The 20043-nt window shown below is 39.7% G+C and overlaps 2 protein-coding genes across 2 annotated transcripts; one reads left to right on the forward strand and one right to left on the reverse strand.

The window, feature by feature from the left end:
- The first annotated feature begins 605 nt into the window (after positions 1-605).
- On the forward strand, positions 606-11277 carry dhx32b (DEAH (Asp-Glu-Ala-His) box polypeptide 32b). Its single transcript, XM_063007900.1, has 11 exons — positions 606-842; positions 939-1132; positions 2402-2780; positions 3458-3691; positions 3801-3894; positions 4003-4152; positions 5408-5599; positions 6946-7086; positions 7720-7910; positions 8427-8617; positions 11031-11277. The coding sequence occupies exons 1-11, from the start codon at positions 606-608 to the stop codon at positions 11212-11214; spliced, it is 2187 nt and encodes a 728-aa protein (XP_062863970.1). The 3' UTR covers positions 11215-11277.
- A 4080-nt stretch (positions 11278-15357) lies between these two features.
- klf11b (Kruppel like factor 11b) lies at positions 15358-18714 on the reverse strand. Its single transcript, XM_063007064.1, has 4 exons — positions 18558-18714; positions 17022-17279; positions 15833-16667; positions 15358-15728 (listed from the first exon to the last, which is right to left on the reverse strand). Exons 1-4 carry the CDS (start codon positions 18591-18593, stop codon positions 15454-15456), a joined length of 1404 nt encoding a protein of 467 aa, XP_062863134.1. The 5' UTR covers positions 18594-18714; the 3' UTR covers positions 15358-15453.
- Positions 18715-20043: the final 1329 nt, after the last annotated feature.

Below are 20043 nucleotides of genomic sequence, written 5' to 3' on the forward strand. Positions count from 1 at the left end.
AGATAGATGACACTTTATTAATCCCGAAGGAAATTAAGGCCTCAGTAGCAAGTTACATAAACCAAAAAGTCAAAAGTAATAGTACACACTACAGAGATTCACATTGTACAAACAAGTATCTGTATAATCACAAACAGGACCTGAGGATGCAGATGGAAATGTTATTTCGGTGAACACTACAAGGCTGTAAAATATAAATTATAAAGTAAAGTAAATTATAAAATGAATTATAAAGTGTATATATATAAATTATAAATTACAGTGTGTTAATTTTAAGCTACCAAGATTCATTTCTGGTCTATGTGGCTACTAGTCAGCTTCATTTATCTACCAACTGACGTCATTTGTGAGTCGAACTTGAATCACTTTGGAATCGATTCTTCATTGTTAACGTGTTGAAATGAGAATCGGCTCTTTTTGGCATCGGTTACCGGTCAGATGCGTACAAGACAACTGTTGAGGTGGCGCGTTTCTCCGGCTGCTGGTGTTTTGGAGGGATTAAAATATGTGGCTATAAATTATATTTGTCATTTATTTCTAAGAACAGTTGTTGTACAAATTGATTAATTAATTACTTAATAGTTTTTGTTTCGAGAGAAGAGTTTATGGCGCGTTATATGGATGCTTTTGAGGACACTGGTGCGCACCGAGGTTCGGACTGTGGTGATATTCTGGAGTTAAACCAGTTTGACGGGCTTCCTTTTTCCTCTCGGTATTACGAACTATTGAAAGAGAGAAAAACGCTTCCAGTTTGGGGAGCCAAATTTAAATTCACGACCTCTGTTATTAAAAACCAAGTTGTCATTGTAAGTGGATCAGCAAAAACAGGACAAAGCACACAGGTAGGTGTTTTTCTTCACAAAATCTATGTAACTATGTAATAAAACTATATATGTTGGCTGCTGTGGTAGTAAAAGTGCTTTTATTTCCCCTTACAGATCCCTCAGTGGTGTGCAGAGTTTTGTCTCTCTGTGCAGTACCAGCATGGTATGGTGGTGTGCACTCAGATCCACCAGCAAACCACAGTGGAACTTGCTCTGAGAGTGGCTGATGAGATGGATGTGAACATAGGACATGAAGTGGGCTACAGCATCCCTCACCAGAACTGCTGCAGTATTGATACAGTGCTTCGGTACTTTAAATTGTTTTATTATATGCTTTTTCACTTTCCCCCTACACACACTTCTTTTTTTTGCTCACTTACCATGGTAAGCTCTATGAACAGCACACTTCTCTGAACAATGCACTTACCCTCTTTTACTCAAAAGCAACCCCTTCCCCCCTACACACGTCCTTTATCAGACGCCTGTCTCGCTTAGAAACGCTAACAAAAGGTTCGTGGGCCTGATGTTGAGGTCCCCTTCGGCAGCTGCCATGCACCCATACAATCCATATGCTCCCCCATAACCTTTAGAGAAGCTTTTTGGAGAACAAAAACGAGGGACGGTGTAATTAAAACAGCTGAGATGTGCAGATTAATTAAAACACTGACCTCAATAATTACCTGAATAAATTAGTGTCAGTGAATCATAGAATCATTTAGTTTAACAGCTGGGATGAGATTTTGGTTCTGCATTTCCAGCAAAACCAGATTTAGATTTCACATTTACAGGTAATACAATATACACCGATCAGCCGTAACATTAAAACCACCTCCTTGTTTCTACACTCGCTGTCCATTTTATCAGCTCCATCTACCATATAGAAGTTCTTCAATTACTGACTGTAGTCCATCTGTTTCTCTACATGCCTTTTTAGCCTGCTTTCACCCATGGTCAGGATCCCCACAGGACCACCACAGAGTAGGTATTATTTAGGTGGTGGATCATTCTCAGCACTGCAGTGACACTAACATGGTGGTGGTGTGTTAGTGTGTGTTGTGCTGGTATGAGTAGATCAGACACAGCAGTGCTGCTGGAGTTTTTAAATACCGTGTCCACTCACGGTCTACTCTATTAGACACTCCTACCTAGTTGGTCCACCTTGTAGATGTAAAGTCAGAGACGATCGCTCATCTATTGCTGCTGGTTGAGTTGGTCATCTTCTAGACCTTCATCAGTGGTCACAGGACGCTGCCCATGGGGCACTGTTGGCTGGATATATTTTTGATTTGTGACTATTCTCAGTCCAGCAGTGACAGTGAGGTGTTTAAAAACGAAGCATGCAGAGAAACAGATGGACTACAGTCAGTAATTGTAGAACTACAAAGTGCTTCTATATGGTAAGTGGAGCTGATGAAATGGACAGTGAGTGTAGAAACAAGGAGGTGGTTTTAATGTTGCACGTTTGTAGGAACGTATTGCACTGTAGTATTTGTTACAATGATGTCTTTCAGTTTAAGTGGGGGGGTAATCATAATAAGTACAATGGTACGTATACAGTAGTATTATCTCTCTGGCAGGTACTGTACTGACGACATGCTGCTACGTGAGATGATGTCAGACCCTCTGCTGGAGCAGTATGCTGTGGTCCTCGTTGATCAAGCTCAGGAGCGTACAGTCAGCACAGACCTTCTCCTTGGTTTGCTTAAGGACGTGCTGCTAGCGAGGCCTGAACTGCGCCTTGTTATCCTCACCGCACCTCACTCCGCTGACAAGCTGTTGCACCACTATGGAAATGTCCCCCTGATCCAACTCGAGGCAGCACAGCCCTGTGAAGTGGTGCATGGCACAGGGATGGAGGGTGTGAAGGACTATCTGTGCTCGGCTCTCCGACTGGCTTTGGACATCCATCAGACTGAGGAGCCTGGAGATATTGTGGCATTTCTGGCTACTGAACAAGTAAGAAATTCGCCTAATCTTTTTCATAGAAATAGTTTTACTCTTACTGAGTAAGAAACAGGAATCAGTTCTTATGGTTCCTAATAAATGTTTATGGCAACCCAACTCTAGAAAATCACATCAACAACTTTGGACATTGATTTGGAAGTGAAACACCTGCACTCTCTGGGAAAACGTTCCACTGGATTTTGGAACATGACTTCATGGCTACACATCTATTTAGGTGGGGAACTGATGGCTTAAAGCCTGGCATCCCAAAGCTGTTAAATAGGATTGTTTGGACCTTAGTCTATGCAAAAAGGCATTGTGCTTAACAGAAAAGGGCCTTCCTCAAAGTGTTTGCACAAATTTGGATGCACATAATCCTCTAGAATATGACTGTATGCTTTGCTAACCCATTATCAAAATAGCTGCCCATTATTTTACCTCATTACTCATTATAGTTAGCATAACATCATTTATACTGTAGCATTCTCCTGGCAGATGCCAAACAATATTCATCTTTTAGTCTGGCAGATTGTGAACCCCTTCCAGAGTATACATTTGAAATTTTCAAGCGTCTGATAGTCATTTAATGTCAAGTATTGCATGTGGTGAATTTAGGTTGTGTGAGGCTACTGGGCCATAATCACCCAACACAATTAACACCCTTAGTTTTTGTTCTCGTTTTCTCCTAGGAGATTGAATGTGCTTATGCTATCCTGCGGCGAGAAGGGGCCAATGTAGCGTCGTCGCTAGGTGAGCTCAAGCCTGTGTTGCTCTGTCCAAACCAGAGAGACAAGGTATCATTTCTGTCTAAGCAGGAGAGCCAGTGCAGGAGAGTCTTTCTCACCTGTGGACCCACTGAGGACATTTTTTGGGCCACACATAGCATCCACTTCATCATTGACACGGGAGTACAGAAGAGATATGTACGTAATAGTTTCACTTTCATGAAGCATTCTGTTGATGTTTGAGGAGTAATTTGGTGTAGATTTTATCCACTGTCGTGCATTAATAATATGGCTTTTATTGTAACAGGTGTACAACCCTCGAATCAGAGCCAACTCCATCGTCATTCGACCAATTAGCAAAAGCCAAGCCGATAGCCGCAAACAGTTGGTTGGATCAAGTGGTAAGTGATGCGTATGCAATGCAACATAAAACATGGTAGTAAATGACACATTATCTTGAGTCATTACTGCTTTGGTAATTATTGTTTGATGTGATGTGTCTTCTTCAGGAAAGTGCTTCTGTTTGTACCCGGAGACCACACCCCTTCCTTCTGAGAGCGTACCTCATATGTTGGAGTCTGACATCACTTCCACTGTACTTTTTCTTAAAAGGATGGAGATTGCTGGGCTTGGTCACTGTGACTTTATCGATAGGCCAGGTGAGTCACTTAGAGGTCCATAAAAGTAACAATTTTCGTTTCCCTCTTAAAACTGGCAAAGCAGTAGGCCAGACAAGCTTACAGAACTGTCAGGTAAAAAATCAGTTAAAGGTGCCTAACATTGGAGCCTGCACATGGCATTGCATAAGAATCTGTCATGCTGCTGTAATAAATATAGCCACATGGGCTCAGGAACAATTGAAAACTGTTGTCACAGTCAGTGATGCATCAAGAATTGCAGCCTGAGCCTCTGTTATTCAAAGAGAAATCCATACATCAAATGTACTGGTATTTTAGAGAGGCATATGCTTTGGTTAATTTAGCAAGACAGTGCGAGGCCTCATTCTGCTTGGCTGGCACACCGGCAGTCCAGATCTGTCTCTTATTGAAAATGTATGGCACATCATTAAGTGGAGAATCAGACAATGGCAAGTTTCAAATCAATCAAGAATACAGAGGAATTTGTGTGCAAAACTGCAACAATTAATATCCTCAGTTGGATAATATGTTTATTTATTAGGATTTTAATGTCATGTTATACTCAGTTTGGTTACATTCATGACATAAACGGTAGTTACTCATTACACAAGATTTATTAGTTCAAGTTCAAGTCATGGACAATTTTGTATCTCCAATTCACCTCACTTGCATGTTTTTGGACTGTGGGAGGAAACCGGATCTCCCTGAGAAAACCCACACAGACACGGGAAGAACATGCAAACTCCACACAGAAAGAACCCGGACCGTTCCACCTGGAAATAGAACCCAGGACCTTCTTGCTGTGAGGCGACAGTGCTACCCACCAACCCACCGTGCCGCCCGAAATATAGAAAATAATTCATTTTCATATACAGAAAAAACATTAGTGTAATATCCGTATTTTAAGTATATGTTAACACATTATATGCGGTTTTCTTACTGAAATCGAGCTTCTTGCTTGGTCACAGCACATATGGCACCGTCAGCATTAGTGGGTGACAAGCTGTGCTTTAAGCTAAGAGTGTTCTCACTGGCCTCTTTGTTTCTGTGATGACCTGCTTCTGCATGCTTAAAGCTCTGGGAGCATCCACAGGCCCATCATTAGCACAGACACGAACAGAAACAAAGAAACGTCTGTTTTTTAAAACTGACACATTATCTAAAATTGCACCGTAATGTCTATTTGAATGTGCGTAACAAGTATGCACTCACCCAAAAGGATAAAAAATAATACACAATGCTCTTCATTAATCACACTTTGTTATGTCATTTACAGATCCTGAGGGACTGATGCAAGCTTTAGAAGAGCTTGATTACCTGGCAGCTCTAGATAATGATGGAAATCTATCTGAGATAGGAATAATAATGTCTGAATTTCCTATGGAGCCCCAAATGGCTAAGACTCTGCTAGCATCCTGCGAGTTTGACTGTGTGAGTGAGGTGCTTACCATTGCTGCCATGTTAACAGGTAATTTCAGTCTTTACTGTTTAAGCAATATACAGTTATGCTATGTATATTTATGGCTCAGGATCATTATGTTTTGACAATAATTTTTTTCAGTTTTCCCAGACATTAACTATTTTTACTCAATAAATATTTGGGGCGCATGGGTGGGGCACTGGTCTAAAGTGTTCAAACTCACCTGTTTAAATCTCACCAGAGCCACTGACCTGGCCAGGTGTACACACAAACACAATTAGCCATGTTTGTGAGAGTGAAAGTGGGGTCTCTTCCCACTGCCGCTGTAATATGCGAGAGAGGGGGGGGGGGGGGGGGGGTCACATGGAGCTTAGAATGGTTCTCTGTATGTGATTTGGCTCTGTGTGGGAACCCAACACTGGCAGCTGATAAGAAGCAGCTGCAGATTGAACATGTGTCTTAGAGAAGCGGACCCCAACCTTTTTTGCACCACGGACCGGTTTCATATAAGATATAATTTCACGGACCGGCGTGGGCAGGGGGATTTAAAGAGGGTATAATTATAGAATGGAAAATCAGTGCGAATCTTGAGCTTTTTTCGCTGCAACAAGACGCTGCTCCCACCTAGTGGTGATTGGGGACAATAACACCTGAAGAGTATTGGAAATTAAATTGCTCTTGTAGCGATCTCTAATCATTTATTCTTTCTGTGCGGCCTGGTAATAAATGACCCACGGACTGCTATTGGTCCTCGGCCTGGTGGTTGGGGACCACTGTCTTAGTGTGTGGTGATCTGCCTCTCCTTGGTCATATTGGGGGTTGTGATGCACAATCAGGAATTAAAAATGTCCAGATAGAAGAGATAAAGGGGGAAAATCCAGATGTCTTTGGACTGTGGGGTGAAAACCCACGCAGACACGAGCAGAACATGCAAACTCCACAAATAAAGAACTCCACCTGGGTATTGAACCCAGGAACTTTTAGCTGTGAGATGACAGCACTACCCACTGAGCCACCCTGCCGCCCCTGATAAACCATTACATTATTAAATGAGTTTTTCTTTGTATATAAGTAACAATGATATCAGACAGACTTGAGTATTTTGACAAGTGTAAAAACTACTATAATTTATCTGTGTTCAAATTAAAAACGCAAACAAAATGAACAGTCTGAACAAAAGAAACCTCACTAAATTTGACATATGATTCTGTTCTCTATATTTTTTTATTAGATTTAGGAAAGAACATGCACTCTTCTGTCCCTACCTTAACTAGGCGAATAGTAATTTCCAATAGTTTCCAATAGTTAAAATCCATACACCACCTTTGAAATATGCCAGTTTTAATAGATTCTTTTTTATGCCTAAATTTTGAAACAAACGTTTTTTTTCTCAGCTCCAAGCTGTTTCCTGGTTCCTTCTGTGGAGTTCAAACAGCAGGCCGCAGAGTGTCATCAGAGCTTCAGTCATGCGGAGGGAGATCACTTCACCCTCATTAATGTGTACAACACCTACAAACATCATCAGCACAGCACATGTGAGTAGCAAGCCCATTTAAAACTGAGATATGTAAAGAAACAAATGTAGTGTACTGTACACTTGTGTGTGTATATACAAAGCTTTTCAAAAATGTTAACACAAAATGTAAAGTGAGAAAAATGAAAACAGAGGTTTGTCAATTCTCTTTGACCTGTAGTAAATTGGAAACAGTCCACAAAGACCAAATCTGATGAAATTCCTGATGACCATTTCAAGTAAGCTCAGGCCCAAAAATATATGGTGGTTCTGGAGCACGTGGACGTATGACTTTTGCTGTACATAGTACTTTCCAACATTCATTTGTTAATGCAGTGACAGCTGTTGCTTTATTGACAATAGGTTTTTTAAATATTCTCGAAGCCAAGTGGTAATGATCACAGAAGCATGCCAGATTTTAATCCAGTGCTGTCTGAGGAGTTAAAGATCATCAGCATCCAGCTATAGTTTTTAACTTTGCCAATTACACACTGAGAATTCTTTAATATTTCAGAATGTTCTAATAATATTATGCACTGTAGAGGGCAACATACCCCAAATCCAGGTGCTCTGGATATGTTTACTTACTAAATATGGATATTTATGCAAACCTTTTTACTTAAGTTTCAAACTGGCTGTTTGATTTGTTTCTCAGATTACAGCATAGAGCAGTGGTGTGACGAACAATTCCTGAGCCGAACTGCTCTTGAGACAGCTGACGCAGTCCATGCAGAGCTTACTGATATCCTGAAACGATTAGAGCTGCCAGTGTCCTCTCCAGCATTTGGCACCAAGACCAACACAATGAACATAAAACGGGCACTGCTGTCCGGTTTCTTCATGCAGGTAAAGTCATCAGTAACAGTCTGACTCTGATTCAACTCTAACCACCTAATTAACTGAATAATATAAATGTATACATTTTGATTTCTATCTTTATCCTGGTCAGGGTTGTAGTGGATCCAGTTTTTCCAAAAACACTGGGCACAAGGCAGGAATACACCCCGTGCCAATCTATCTTGGGGCTTTGAAAGAAATTCTTACTCAAGACAATACAAGAACAGTTTTAGATTACCTTGCAGCTAGAAAAATGATAATATAAAATTGATCCACAATATAAAGGCAAGATACAATAAGCAGACTCAAACATAATAGCCATCATGCCATAAAATGACACAAATGTGTTAAACATGGCACCAGACTGGACTTTATTATTCTGCCAAGTAGCGTAATTATGAAAATATTGTATTTGTCATTAACTTGATAATGCTAATAATATCAATCATTTCTCCACTGTACCACAAAATTAATCGAAGGTATGTTTATTTGCTATTTAATCTATGCACTTGTCCCATGTTTTAGGTGGCAAGGAACATTGATGGTACAGGAAATTACTTCATACTTACCCACAAGCATGTGGCTCAGATTCACCCTCTCTCTGGCTATGGAACCAAACCAGCCCAGCAAAAACTTCCTGAGTGGGTTTTATATCATGAGCACATGCTGGCTGAGAATAACTGCATCCGAACCATCACCCAGATTTCAGCACATGAGTAAGTACATCTGTGTTATATGTGAGGTAAACGTGACCAAAATTTAAATACATAAATGATAAAATGATAAACGCAAACCTGCATCATTACTTTTTTCCTACCTTGAAAAGCATATAAGAAAAGATCTTTCCTGCATGGAACAAGTCCATTTCTAATTTAATGTTCCGTATACAAGAAAAAAAACCAGCAAACCAGAAGGAATTGGATTCCAGTTACAGTTGTTGTAATTATGTGGGATGTTTAGGATGCAGAAATGTATCCATAAATGCCAAACTAAGTTTAAATAAAATTAAATAACTATTAGCATGTTAATATATAGCATAATGCATTGTGTCTGGAAAACATTGAAGACTCAGTTTAAATGAACATTTCATGCTGGAAACATCTGGAAAATCTGAGCACCTTCTGCAGAAGTTTGTGTAATCATAGTCCTACACCCTGCCCACTGGCATACTGGTGAACCTTAAAGTCAAAATTCAATTTTCCAAAATTGTGAAATCAGCAGCTGGTGGCACAGTTTTGACTGATAAATGACATTCAGGGAAATTCAGACTTTACTTCCAAATGTTTTCACTATTAGTTTTTTAAATCAAAGACAAAAATGTTTTAATTTTATTTATTTATATTAAATTGTATATTCTATTTTCTATTTTGCAAATAACTGCTTATATGGACAATACATTTCCAAAAGAAGCTGGAAACCTTTGAGATGTAAAGTTATGAAAAAAATACATAAGAAACTTGTATTTGCATTTTCATATTTTATAGTTTTAATAATTTTGCTGTGACCGGTTTTAACCTTGCTTTCATTTACATTTTTAGCATTTAGCAGATGCTTTTATCCAAAAACGACTTACAGCACTTTTGACAATATATTGTCTAAGCATCAAGGGGTGGGGGTCTTGCCAAAGTGCCCAACAGTGGCAACCTGGCAGTGGTGGGGCTTGAACCAGCGACCTTTTCATAACTAGTGCAGTACCTTAACCGCTAGGCTACAACTGCTGTAGTAGCTTTCTTTTTGGTGTGTTATTATATTTAGATTGACTATAAAGAGCATTTTACTCCCTTTTTTATATTTGACCACGTGATATTAGGCGCTGCACTTTTGGTGTACACTGTGCGTGTTTGTTTAATGTACTTACTTTAATGCAGAGCCGTAGATAGAGAGAGTTGCGACACTCCTTGATCTCGCCGCTACGCGGTCACGTGGTTCATGTAACCCTCCAATAGTTCCAAACAAACCCGGCGCTGTCATGTTCTCATATGGGACAGGCAGCAGTAAATGAAATATTAAACGGCAAATAATAAACATTTGTACAATTTCTGGGTATTTTGAACTGCGTTTACATTTACTGCATCTGCTTTAATGTCAATTTGGTATATAAAGTGTAAGATTGATGTTTATAATGACTTGTTAATAGGTCGTTCTTGTTAACACACAGTACATTATATTAGCATACATTACATAATGCCATATCATTAAGTAGTAGAGACAATATACAGTACAGAGAAAAAAGTTTTTTTATGTTTTGTTTTTTACATAAACTAATCTCCCTTCACTTTCCCGAGGATTCATAATAATAATCATTTTGGCTAAACACTCATGTCACTCAGTCTTGTGCTGGATTCATAAGGTTTACCTGCACTGAATGAACAGATTGATAAACACACTACTGTACCTTTAAGGTACAGGAAATAGCATTCATTCATCTCTTATTTCATGAGTGATTAATAATTGATTCCTACATGTAATACATTAATGAATTCATTATGAATATGCACTAGTTCATTTTGTCTAATGTAAGTGGTGGACAAAGTACACAAACCATGTAGTTGAGTTAAAGTAGAGATATCCAAGGTAACATATTACTCCAGTAAAAGTAGTAGTAAAAGTAAAAATACTCTTTACCTCCACTAAAGTACTAAACTAAATTTACCTTCAAATGTACTTAAGTATGAAAGTAAAAGTATAATGAGTTATTGTGGTTCTAATGTTTTATGATCATTTCTGTAACAAGACTCTTGATTAATCAACTCATTTTAGGTGAAAAGACTCGTGTGTCATTAATTAAGCTAAACTGACTCAGCTAAATTCAGTTATACCTATTAATTAAGATAAACATGTAACATTTAGTGCTAAGCAAATGCTAAACAATAACAGTATTAAGTATATTAATGACATTAAATTCATAATTTTTTTAAAACAAAGCAACATACAGCTAAAAATGCTTGATAAGTAGTGGAAATGAATGGGGCTCTATGGGTTGTTTGGAACTATACAGAGCTCCACAACCCGGAAGTTGCGCAGAAAAAATGTCCCGCCCCCTTTCCAACGGTTCCCTATGGGAGTGTCGCCACTCTGTTCTCTCTACCGCTCTGCTTTAATGTATTTGTGTGTGTTTGTAATGACCAGGTTCATCCAGTTGGCTCCTCAGTATTTCTTCTACAACCTGCCCTCTAGTAAGAGTAAAGAGCTACTGCAGCACATCATCGAACAAGGCTCAGCAGCTGCACAGGGTAAGAGCAAGAACAAACCACAAAGTCTGAAGAGCACCAGCAGTGAAGAACAGTCCTACGAACGCTGTGTCATACAGTAACTGTAACGTAACGTCTGACTGGACGTTTACACACAGGGTATGCAGAAGTAAAGACGAAATCCTTTAACATGGTTAAACGTTTAACATAGTTTTGTTTTAGATTTAATGTAAACAGCATATGGCTGCACTGTATTACATATGTTAAAAAAACGCTAGTCGGAGTCACTGTGGAATGTAAAAACTGCTGTGCAGTTAGGACGTCCTTGAAACTCTGGTGACTGGATTGCAATGTTATCAGAAAGTGTAGCTACTAACTAGCTTATAGTAATATACTGAAATAAATAAAACGTGAATGTTAGTTGCATTACAAAAAAGCTTGTTTGGCATGTGTTGCAAACCAGATCACATGAGAATGTAATTTATCTAAGTTATAAAAGTGTATTAATTATTATAAATTACACTTCATGGCCAAAAGTATGTGTTCACCTGTTCTAATTATTGAGCTCAGCTGTTTTAGCAACACCATCACTAACAAATGTCCAGCACAACTGTGTCTCTGGCATGATTTAATAAGTTTGGTGTGGTGAAACTCTAGTGTGCACTGACTACAACCCCACTGAGCCAAGGCCGTAATCACAATATATATTTAGGGGGACATGCCCCTCCCCCCAATATTTAAATATGCTCCAAATGCCCCTAGTTAGGATATGTCAGTGTTTCCATCTGTTGTTTAAATGGCAGGAATGTTCTAGAATGCCCCGCCCCCACAATCATGGTAGATTTGGTGCCCCAAATGTCAAATTCACGTCTACGTCCTTGCACTGAGCACCTTTGAAATGAATTCAAACCGCAGACCCCAACATTTTTTGCAGCACAGACCAGTTTAAAATGATATGATGAACATCATAAAAAAACACAAAGTGCATAACAATACTCCTTAGCAATGATGGAAAATAAGTGAAAACCGTGAGATTTTTTGCTACAACAAGACACTGATCCTTATGTCCAGTCTACTCTGTAGCTTTGTTTTGGTTGCCGTCACTGCAGAAAATCCCGCTTCACAAAGATAGGACGTTGGAAATGGAAGCAGTGTTTGAAGGTATGAAGTTGACTGAAACATACTGAACATAATGAAGGGCCACCATCATTAATTATTTATTCTTTCTGTGCGGCCTGGTAATAGTGGCCCGGTGCTTGGGGACCACTGAATTAGAACGTTAATTGCAATTCAGGCCTTCTTGTCCAAAATTGGACAAGATTGTTTTGTGATGATTATAAAATGTGTGTCAGAAGTTTTATGTTTGCAGTAGTTTTAATGTATTTATGTAAGCATTTGTGTTTGTCAGAATAAAGGAAAACTAAAACATTCATTAATTTGGACTAATTTATTGTTTATTGTAACAGTCTAAGTAACTGTAACTATACAGTCTATTATGTTAGCTATCGGCCGACTGGGAACCTTCACAGACATGATGGCTATGTCTGAGGAGGAATGAAATGGATTAGTGCATTGTGAAGGATGTTCCTGCCTTACACCCAGGCGGAGTTTCCTGGTGGAACCCTGACCAGGATGGAATATAATAATAAATTAGACCAAATACTAAATAAATGATCTGTTATTCACTGCTGTCTCTATGTTTTTTGTTTGTTTTTTTGTTAGTTTTAATATTAATGATTGATAATGTTGGTGGTGTTCCTCTTGCGCTTGTTTTTCCTTTTTTGTGAATTTATGTGCAGGCCTCCAAGTCAGAAATAAGCCCTGCATGTAAATTCACAAGCGCTGTGGACATGGGCATCACAAGCAGCAGAGAAAAAAGATGACACCTGTGTCTCTGCCAGGGAAAAATGAGACCGATGGAGACTGGATTGATCTGTCTAATACACATAAGTGTGAAACATTCAGTGTGAGAGTTGCATTGAAAAGATCACAGAGTTCCCTCACAGCTACGCTCAAGTTGCGCATTTGTCGGTCGAAAATGAAAAACTGGACAAAGTGAATCAGATCTGAGAGTGTGAAAACACCCAGAAAAAATTCAACCATTTAGCACACAGGAAAACTACTGTCTCTGTTACAGAGTTCAGCATTACCCTGACACAGAAATGACCAGTTATTACCATATTGGCAGATTAAAATAAAAGGAACAGATTCCTGTGGCAGTTATAAACAAAAAGAGCATAAACAGAAGTGATTCACATTTATTTTTTGTCTTATATAGATTATATTTGAGGTTAAATTGATGTGCTAAAATCACATAAATATAATCTTCAGTTTTAGCCTATATAGTGGATGTAAAATTCTACACACCCCTGGTACATGTAAAAAATGAGACCATAATGAATCATTTTACTTTTCCACCTTTAATGTGACCTATAATCTGTGCCCTGAGAGAACATGTTTTGTCCACATGGTGTCGCTGTAGTAGTTCAGATAGTAAACAAAGCGCCCACTGCCCATGTAAAGTCGGTCAGTAAGGCGGTGGGCGGGATAACGGCTGTACAATTTGATTGGTCGCGCCTCCTAGTACTACAGTTTATCTGCAATCTAATTGGTCCAGGGGTACACAGTTACTCGGTGTGTACTATCTCTGCCTGTTTTATCTTTCTCAACGTGACGTTCGCTGTTTTTATTGTTACTTTTAAATGGTCCAGTTATGTGTTTATTGATCATTTATACTGCAATAACGTGACTGGTGTTATATTTTTTCATATATATATATATATATATATATCAGCTCCACTTACCACATAGAAGCATTTTGAAGTTCTACAAGTACTGACTGTAGTCCATCTGTTTCTCTACATATATTTTTAGCCTGCTTTCACCCTGGTGGTGGATCATTCTCTGCACTGCAGTGACATTGACATGGTGGTGGTGTGTTAGTGTGTGATCCAGCAGCACTGCTGGAGTTTTTAAATACCGTGTCCATGCACTGTCCACTCTATTAGACACTCAGTTGGTCCACCTTGTAGACGTTAAGTCAGAGACGATCGCTTATCTATTGCTGCTGTTTGAGTTGGTCATCTTCTAGACCTTCATCAGTGGTCACAGGACGCTGCCCACGGGGCGCTGTTGGCTGGATATATTTTTGGTTGGTGGACTATTCTCAGTCCAGCAGTAACAGTGAGTGTTTAAAAACTCCATCAGCATTGCTGTGTCTGATCCACTCATACCAGCACAACACACACTAACACACCACCACCATGTCAGTGTCACTGCAGTGCAGAGAATGATCCACCACCCAAATAATACCTGCTCTGTAGTGGTCCTGGGAGAGTCCTGACCATTGAAGGAAATGAAAGGGGGCTAACAAAGCTTGCAGAGAAACAGATGGACTACAGTCAGTAATTGTAGAACTACAAAGTGCTTCTATATGGTAAGTGGAGCTGATAACATGGACAGTGAGTGTTGGAACAAGGAGGTGGTTTTATTGTTATGGCTGTTATTTTAAATTATTGCTGGTTTGTTTTTCTTTCTTTCCTCAATTATTTTGTCCTTTTAAGAAACAGCTTTAAATATGCCATGTGACAGAATTTACAAGATATTAACCAAATAAACTTAAGTGTAATACACTGTGTTTTTATATCCTAAACTCTGAGAACTGTGATTAAAATGTGAATTGGTGATCTGAATTAGTGCTGGATGTAAAATCTCCAGTCCTATACCTCACACAGCACACAGGAAATGCTAAAGCGTTGTCAGCAAAACTGCACAGAAAAAGTGAGACGACAAGGAGGAGTGGTAGTTACAGATTAACTACTCAGCAACTTGTCATTACCGGGAATGTCTTTTTTAAACCCATACTTCCTGCTCAATTCTGAGCTATTTTTTAACTTTCTTAAAATGCCTTTGATGTGGTTACCAGCACAACATACAGACAGTGTTAAAAAACCACAAAAAACATGTTCAGTATTACTTATTTTACTGAAAATAAAAATTAAATAAAAGAGAAAATTATATGATTATAGCAGTGGCAGTGTAGATAATATCCCACATATAGATTATCATAATTTCCTGTATTTAGGCAGTAAATAATAAGCAATTCATTTACAGAATGTACATGTAATTATACATATTTAAGACAAATATATTACAAATATTTGGCAAAAAGTGTGTGAATCATTATAACAAATGAGTAAACAAAAAATTGCATTATTTGCAAAGTATACAAAACAGGCAGAACAGAGGAGGAGAAGAAAGTCCAGTGCATGTTTAAGTATGTCCATGAGATTTATTAGCAGCCTTATACTCCAATATAGAGTCTGTGTAGGATCTGAGTGTGAGGTTTGCCTCGATCAGATTCAATTTGAAGCTGGTAAAAGCATGCTGATTGGTAGAGCCTTGGCCGTTATCTTGTTGAGGTTTCGAACCTCTGCCTGCCAGGAGGGGATCTTCTTGGTGGTCATGTGACGTCGGGCATGCTTTGTAAGGTGGTCACTTCGCATGAAGCGCCTGTCACAAACAGGACAGACAAACTTTTTCTCACCGGTGTGTGTTCGGCGATGGCGTGAGAGTTCGTCAGAGCGTGCAAATTTTTTATCACAGCCCTCCCAGTTACAGCTGAATGGCTTTTCACCTGCAGAAGTAAATAAAAACAACTGTTCGATTTGATCTTAAATGCGCAGCTTACATTGAATCTCTGGTATAATAAGACGTCCGCAAAAACTGTTTATCACCTACCTGTGTGAGTTCTGAGATGTGCCTTAAGGTGCGAGCTCTTGAAATAGGTCTTCCTGCAGCCCGGGAAGTTGCACACATAGTTGCGCCTACGGGAGAACTCTGATTGCGTGGTGCCACTCGTCCCTGAGGGTAGGTAGATAGGTGCGGGTGCCAGAGGCAGCAGCTTTGTGTTGCCCAGCGTCACGACTGTGTGCTGTGGGCACTGTGGATTCTGAGCCACTGATGCCCGAGGCATCACCAGCATGACAGTCCCTTGTGGAACTGGAGAACCAACAAAGACTGGCTGTGGCAGCATGGACTTCTGGGACGGACTCTGAATGATTGCTGCAGAAATAAGTCCTTGTTGAGCCACTGGAAACATCTGGCATATGATTGATGGATTGGGAGTGGGAGGTACTGAAATAGGAGAAGACTGGAAAGGGGTCCTGTCACTGGGGGTTTGGACACTGCTCTTCAGACATGTTTCTGATGGGGTGCTGGATTTTTGAGACTGGCAGGGTGAAGAAGCTGGCAAAGTAGCACTTGACTGTGGTGCTTGCTGAGTGTGTGTGGGGGCTGAATGTTGACGTCGACGTGGAATGTTCTGGTAAAGTGAGCTGTCAGCTGTGTGGCGAATGACACTGGTGGCCATGGCTCGGCAAGGTTGGGAAGAAGGTTTCGCAGTGGTAGGTAGCGACTTGAGATGTGTCGTTTCAGCAGAGGAGGTTTCAGCAGGTCGCTGGAGTCTAGGGCTGATGACATTAGTGCAAGTATGGGTCAAAGGGCAGGGTGAGGTTTGCACTGGCATGGAAGAAACAGTCTCAGGAAAACTAGGGCTGTGAGGCGGTGTCATACACTAAACAAACAAACAAAGCAAAATATTACCCAAAAAGTCCCAATGTAGACATACATCAACACAAGTACACCATGTGACTTGCAATATGACATAAGCTTTATGTCATTACGCAATATGACGTTAAATTCTAAAAGTACTGGAATGTTTATTTTGGTGTGTCATTATCACACTGGTGGGCTTAACAACTGTACACAGATGCTTAGGCTGGAGATTACCATGCAAGTGAGACTTATCTATAAAATGCCTCCTATCTAGCTTACCATAAAGCCATTTTATCATGTATGGGAGCAACTGTTGTTAACTGGTGGTTGAAATTCTGTGTTTTGTTTGGATATATTTATTGGGTTTACCTACCAGTGAAGAAAGGGAGACAAAGTCGCTGGGAGTCTCCAAAGGTTCAGGGTGCAGAAGGGAGTCGCAGGAATCGGAGGCCGGTGTGAGAGGACGAAGCTTGAAGCTGCTTAATCTTTGAGATGCCTGCCACCAGGAGCTCATGCAGACCAGGGCTTCGGCAGCCTCCAGATCATTGGACTCTGGTACGCTGCACAACGACTGTTCACTGTCATGCCTTCTCCTTTCACTATACCGTCCATGGATCTCCATTTGAGCTTTCTGAGAATGACGAATGAAAGACCTTAAATGAGACATATGTCCTCTTTCTTGAGAAAAGACAGTAACTGAGTGTGGCCAGTTCCAACTCAGAAGTTACAACATAGACGTAAGATTGCAAGTGACTGGGAAACCATTTCTATCACACACTAGTCACCTCCCTTGGCCAAATAAAGTGCAAACAACGTTCGTGCCAGCCACGTGAAGCAGTCATGAGCAGAAAAAGCCCTTTGTGTTACGGAAAGCCAACTCTTCCCTGTGCCAGAAACAGTTATGATTCACACCAAGCCCCTCCCAGACTGTTTCTCTCTTACTACTGACAAATAAGTGAAGAGGTGTTTACAGACATGGGAGATGGAACATTTTTAGTACTCAGAATTTCAGTACTTCTACATTTTACTGCAGAAATTATATCATTGTAATGAGGGTTTCTCTGGGTTCTTCTACTGATCTATGCAAAATCATTTCTACTTGAGGAACCTTTTTGCTTTCTGCTCCAGAGTTTTCTGGAGCTAAATGGTTCTTTAAAACCAGGTTTAGGTTTGGTGTTGATTTACAGTGTCAAATTCAACTTGGAATGGTTTTTGGAACTTTTCAAGCAGGCATTTGTATGATGTTGAATGTTTTTGATGTTTTTTATGTTTTCATTGTTGTGTGTTTTATTATATAGATGTGAGTGTATATATATTATTTTATGTAATGTTTTTGTAAAGCACTTTGATTCTTATCTGTGAAAAGTGCTATATAAATCAATTTTTACTTACTTTTAGCACTCTGCTGAATGTTTTAAGGTTTCATTAGAGGAAAAAAGCTAACATTTTTATGTAGCTTAAGTCTTTTTTATCTAGTGTTATAAACAAATCTAAATAACTTGAATACATACAATATACAAATGCAAATTCAGTCTATAGTAGCTATTCAAAACAAACCACTGACAACGTAATAGACAAAAAGGGCAGTTGTAGCCTAGTGCTTAAGGTACTGGGCTAGTAATCAGAAAGGTTGCTGGTTCAAGTCTCATCACTGCCAGGCTGCCACTGTTGGGCCCTTAAGCAAGGCCCTTAACCTTTAATTGCTCAGACAATATACTGTCACAGTCACTCTGGATAAAAGCGTCTGCTAAATGCTGAAAATGTAATTGTAATTGTAAAAAAGCAAAATAGCTTCTCTATATGGAGTGTTTATCTGAGTGGTAAACAAAAACACAACAACAGACAGTCAAGCCAGTTCAAAATCCAGATATATGATCTAAATGTATAAAGTATAAGCTGTTGTTCTTACCTCTGTTAATTCCTCCATATTTGGAAAAGTTGGCATCTTTAAATTGTTTAAAAAAAAAAACTAAATAAGGAAGAACAGAACAAAGGAGTGAGCTCTACTACTGACTGTTCAGTGAGACCGGAATTCAATTCGCTTTACCACTGAGGTCCAAACTCAGCTGAGTAAAACAAGTCCGCAGGGGGAAAAAAAAGAAAAACAAAATTCACAACAGACTGGCGGGTGGCAACATGCGGCCAATGAAAATCGAGCGTGTGTAGGAGCTCGACGAATGGCGTGCGAAAGGACGCGTGATCAGCGCATGTCTGCGCCGTGATTGGTGGATGCAGTGCGCGGCTGTAGGTGGGCGTGTTGTGGGAGTCAGCAGTGTCAGGCTAAACCCGGTGAACCGCACGCCGAGGAAACTAGGCGAAAGGTCAGAGCTTTGAGGCCGCTCGCGTGAATAATAACGCTGGGTTTGTCTGGTCAGCTGTAGCAGGAGGAACAGCGCGGTTTACACATGGCGCCGGTGTTTTCCTTATAACGCCGCTGGGAATGAAATGAAGCTGAGAACAAACAACCGTGAGCACAATCCCCCTGTCCCCAGGTTATACAAGTAAAACGTTTAGGATCTGGAGTCCACAGGTACAACAACAGTGACACTTACACTGATCAGCCATAACATTAAAACCACCTCCTTGTTCCTACACTCACTGTCCATTTTATCAGCTCCACTTAGCACATAGAAGCACTTTGTAGTTCTACAATTACTGACTGTAGTCCATCTGTTTCTCTGCATGCTTTGTTAGCCCCCTTTCACCCTGTTCGGTGGTCAGGACTCTCCCAGGACCACCACAGAGCAGGTATTATTTGGGTGGTGGGTCATTCTCAGCACTACAGTGACACTGACATGGTGATGACACAGATTTCTTAAAACTGTTTATGTATACCAAGTCACAAGAAAATAATTGTAATAACTGTAACAATTTAATATGTGGTTGAACCAAAACTAGAAAGCATCTGAACTAGGGTTTTGACAAAAGTATTTTGTTTTATGAGAGATTTGTACGAGATTTGTAAGCCTAGTATAATTGTCGGTAATTGTCCATAGTAATCACATACGCTGTGATTAAAAGCATTAAACACCTACTAAATTAAAAATTAGGTAAAATTATTCCTTAACACAGTTGAGTTCGTCAGTACGAAGTACGATCACAGTAAAACGTCTTTCATTACATAATGCCTTAGGAATGTGCTGTATGTTAATGGTCAATCCTTCAGTGATTTGTAGGAGAAACACCTAAACAAATATAAGGGAATAAAGAACTTAATTCTACGAGCAAATGTTTAAACAAGGACGTTTAGCCGTCAAGCAACCCTTTATTGCCAGTTAGTGTTCAATGACATCATAAGCATGTTTGAAGACAATCAAAAGAGGCAATCCTTACCTCAATTCTAGAAACTTGTATAGACAAAATGTACAGAATTCATTAAAAAAAAGTCAATTTAC

This window comes from Trichomycterus rosablanca, chromosome 13 (assembly GCF_030014385.1).
Source record: "Trichomycterus rosablanca isolate fTriRos1 chromosome 13, fTriRos1.hap1, whole genome shotgun sequence".
NCBI classification, from domain to species: Eukaryota; Metazoa; Chordata; class Actinopteri; order Siluriformes; family Trichomycteridae; genus Trichomycterus; species Trichomycterus rosablanca.

Bases quoted from the DNA above. Each gene is read 5' to 3' on its own strand.
- dhx32b (XM_063007900.1), top strand. From the start codon at position 606: ATGGCGCGTTATATGGATGCTTTTGAGGACACTGGTGCGCACCGAGGT. The intron at 1,133-2,401 runs GTACTTTAAATT...TCTCTCTGGCAG, and splicing joins AGTATTGATACAGTGCTTCG to GTACTGTACTGACGACATGC. The intron at 3,692-3,800 runs GTACGTAATAGT...TTATTGTAACAG, and splicing joins CGGGAGTACAGAAGAGATAT to GTGTACAACCCTCGAATCAG.
- klf11b (XM_063007064.1), bottom strand. From the start codon at position 18,593: ATGCCAACTTTTCCAAATATGGAGGAATTAACAGAG. The intron at 17,280-18,557 runs GTAAGAACAACA...CGTCATTCTCAG, and splicing joins ATATGGAGGAATTAACAGAG to AAAGCTCAAATGGAGATCCA. The intron at 16,668-17,021 runs GTAGGTAAACCC...TTGTTTGTTTAG, and splicing joins TTGTCTCCCTTTCTTCACTG to TGTATGACACCGCCTCACAG.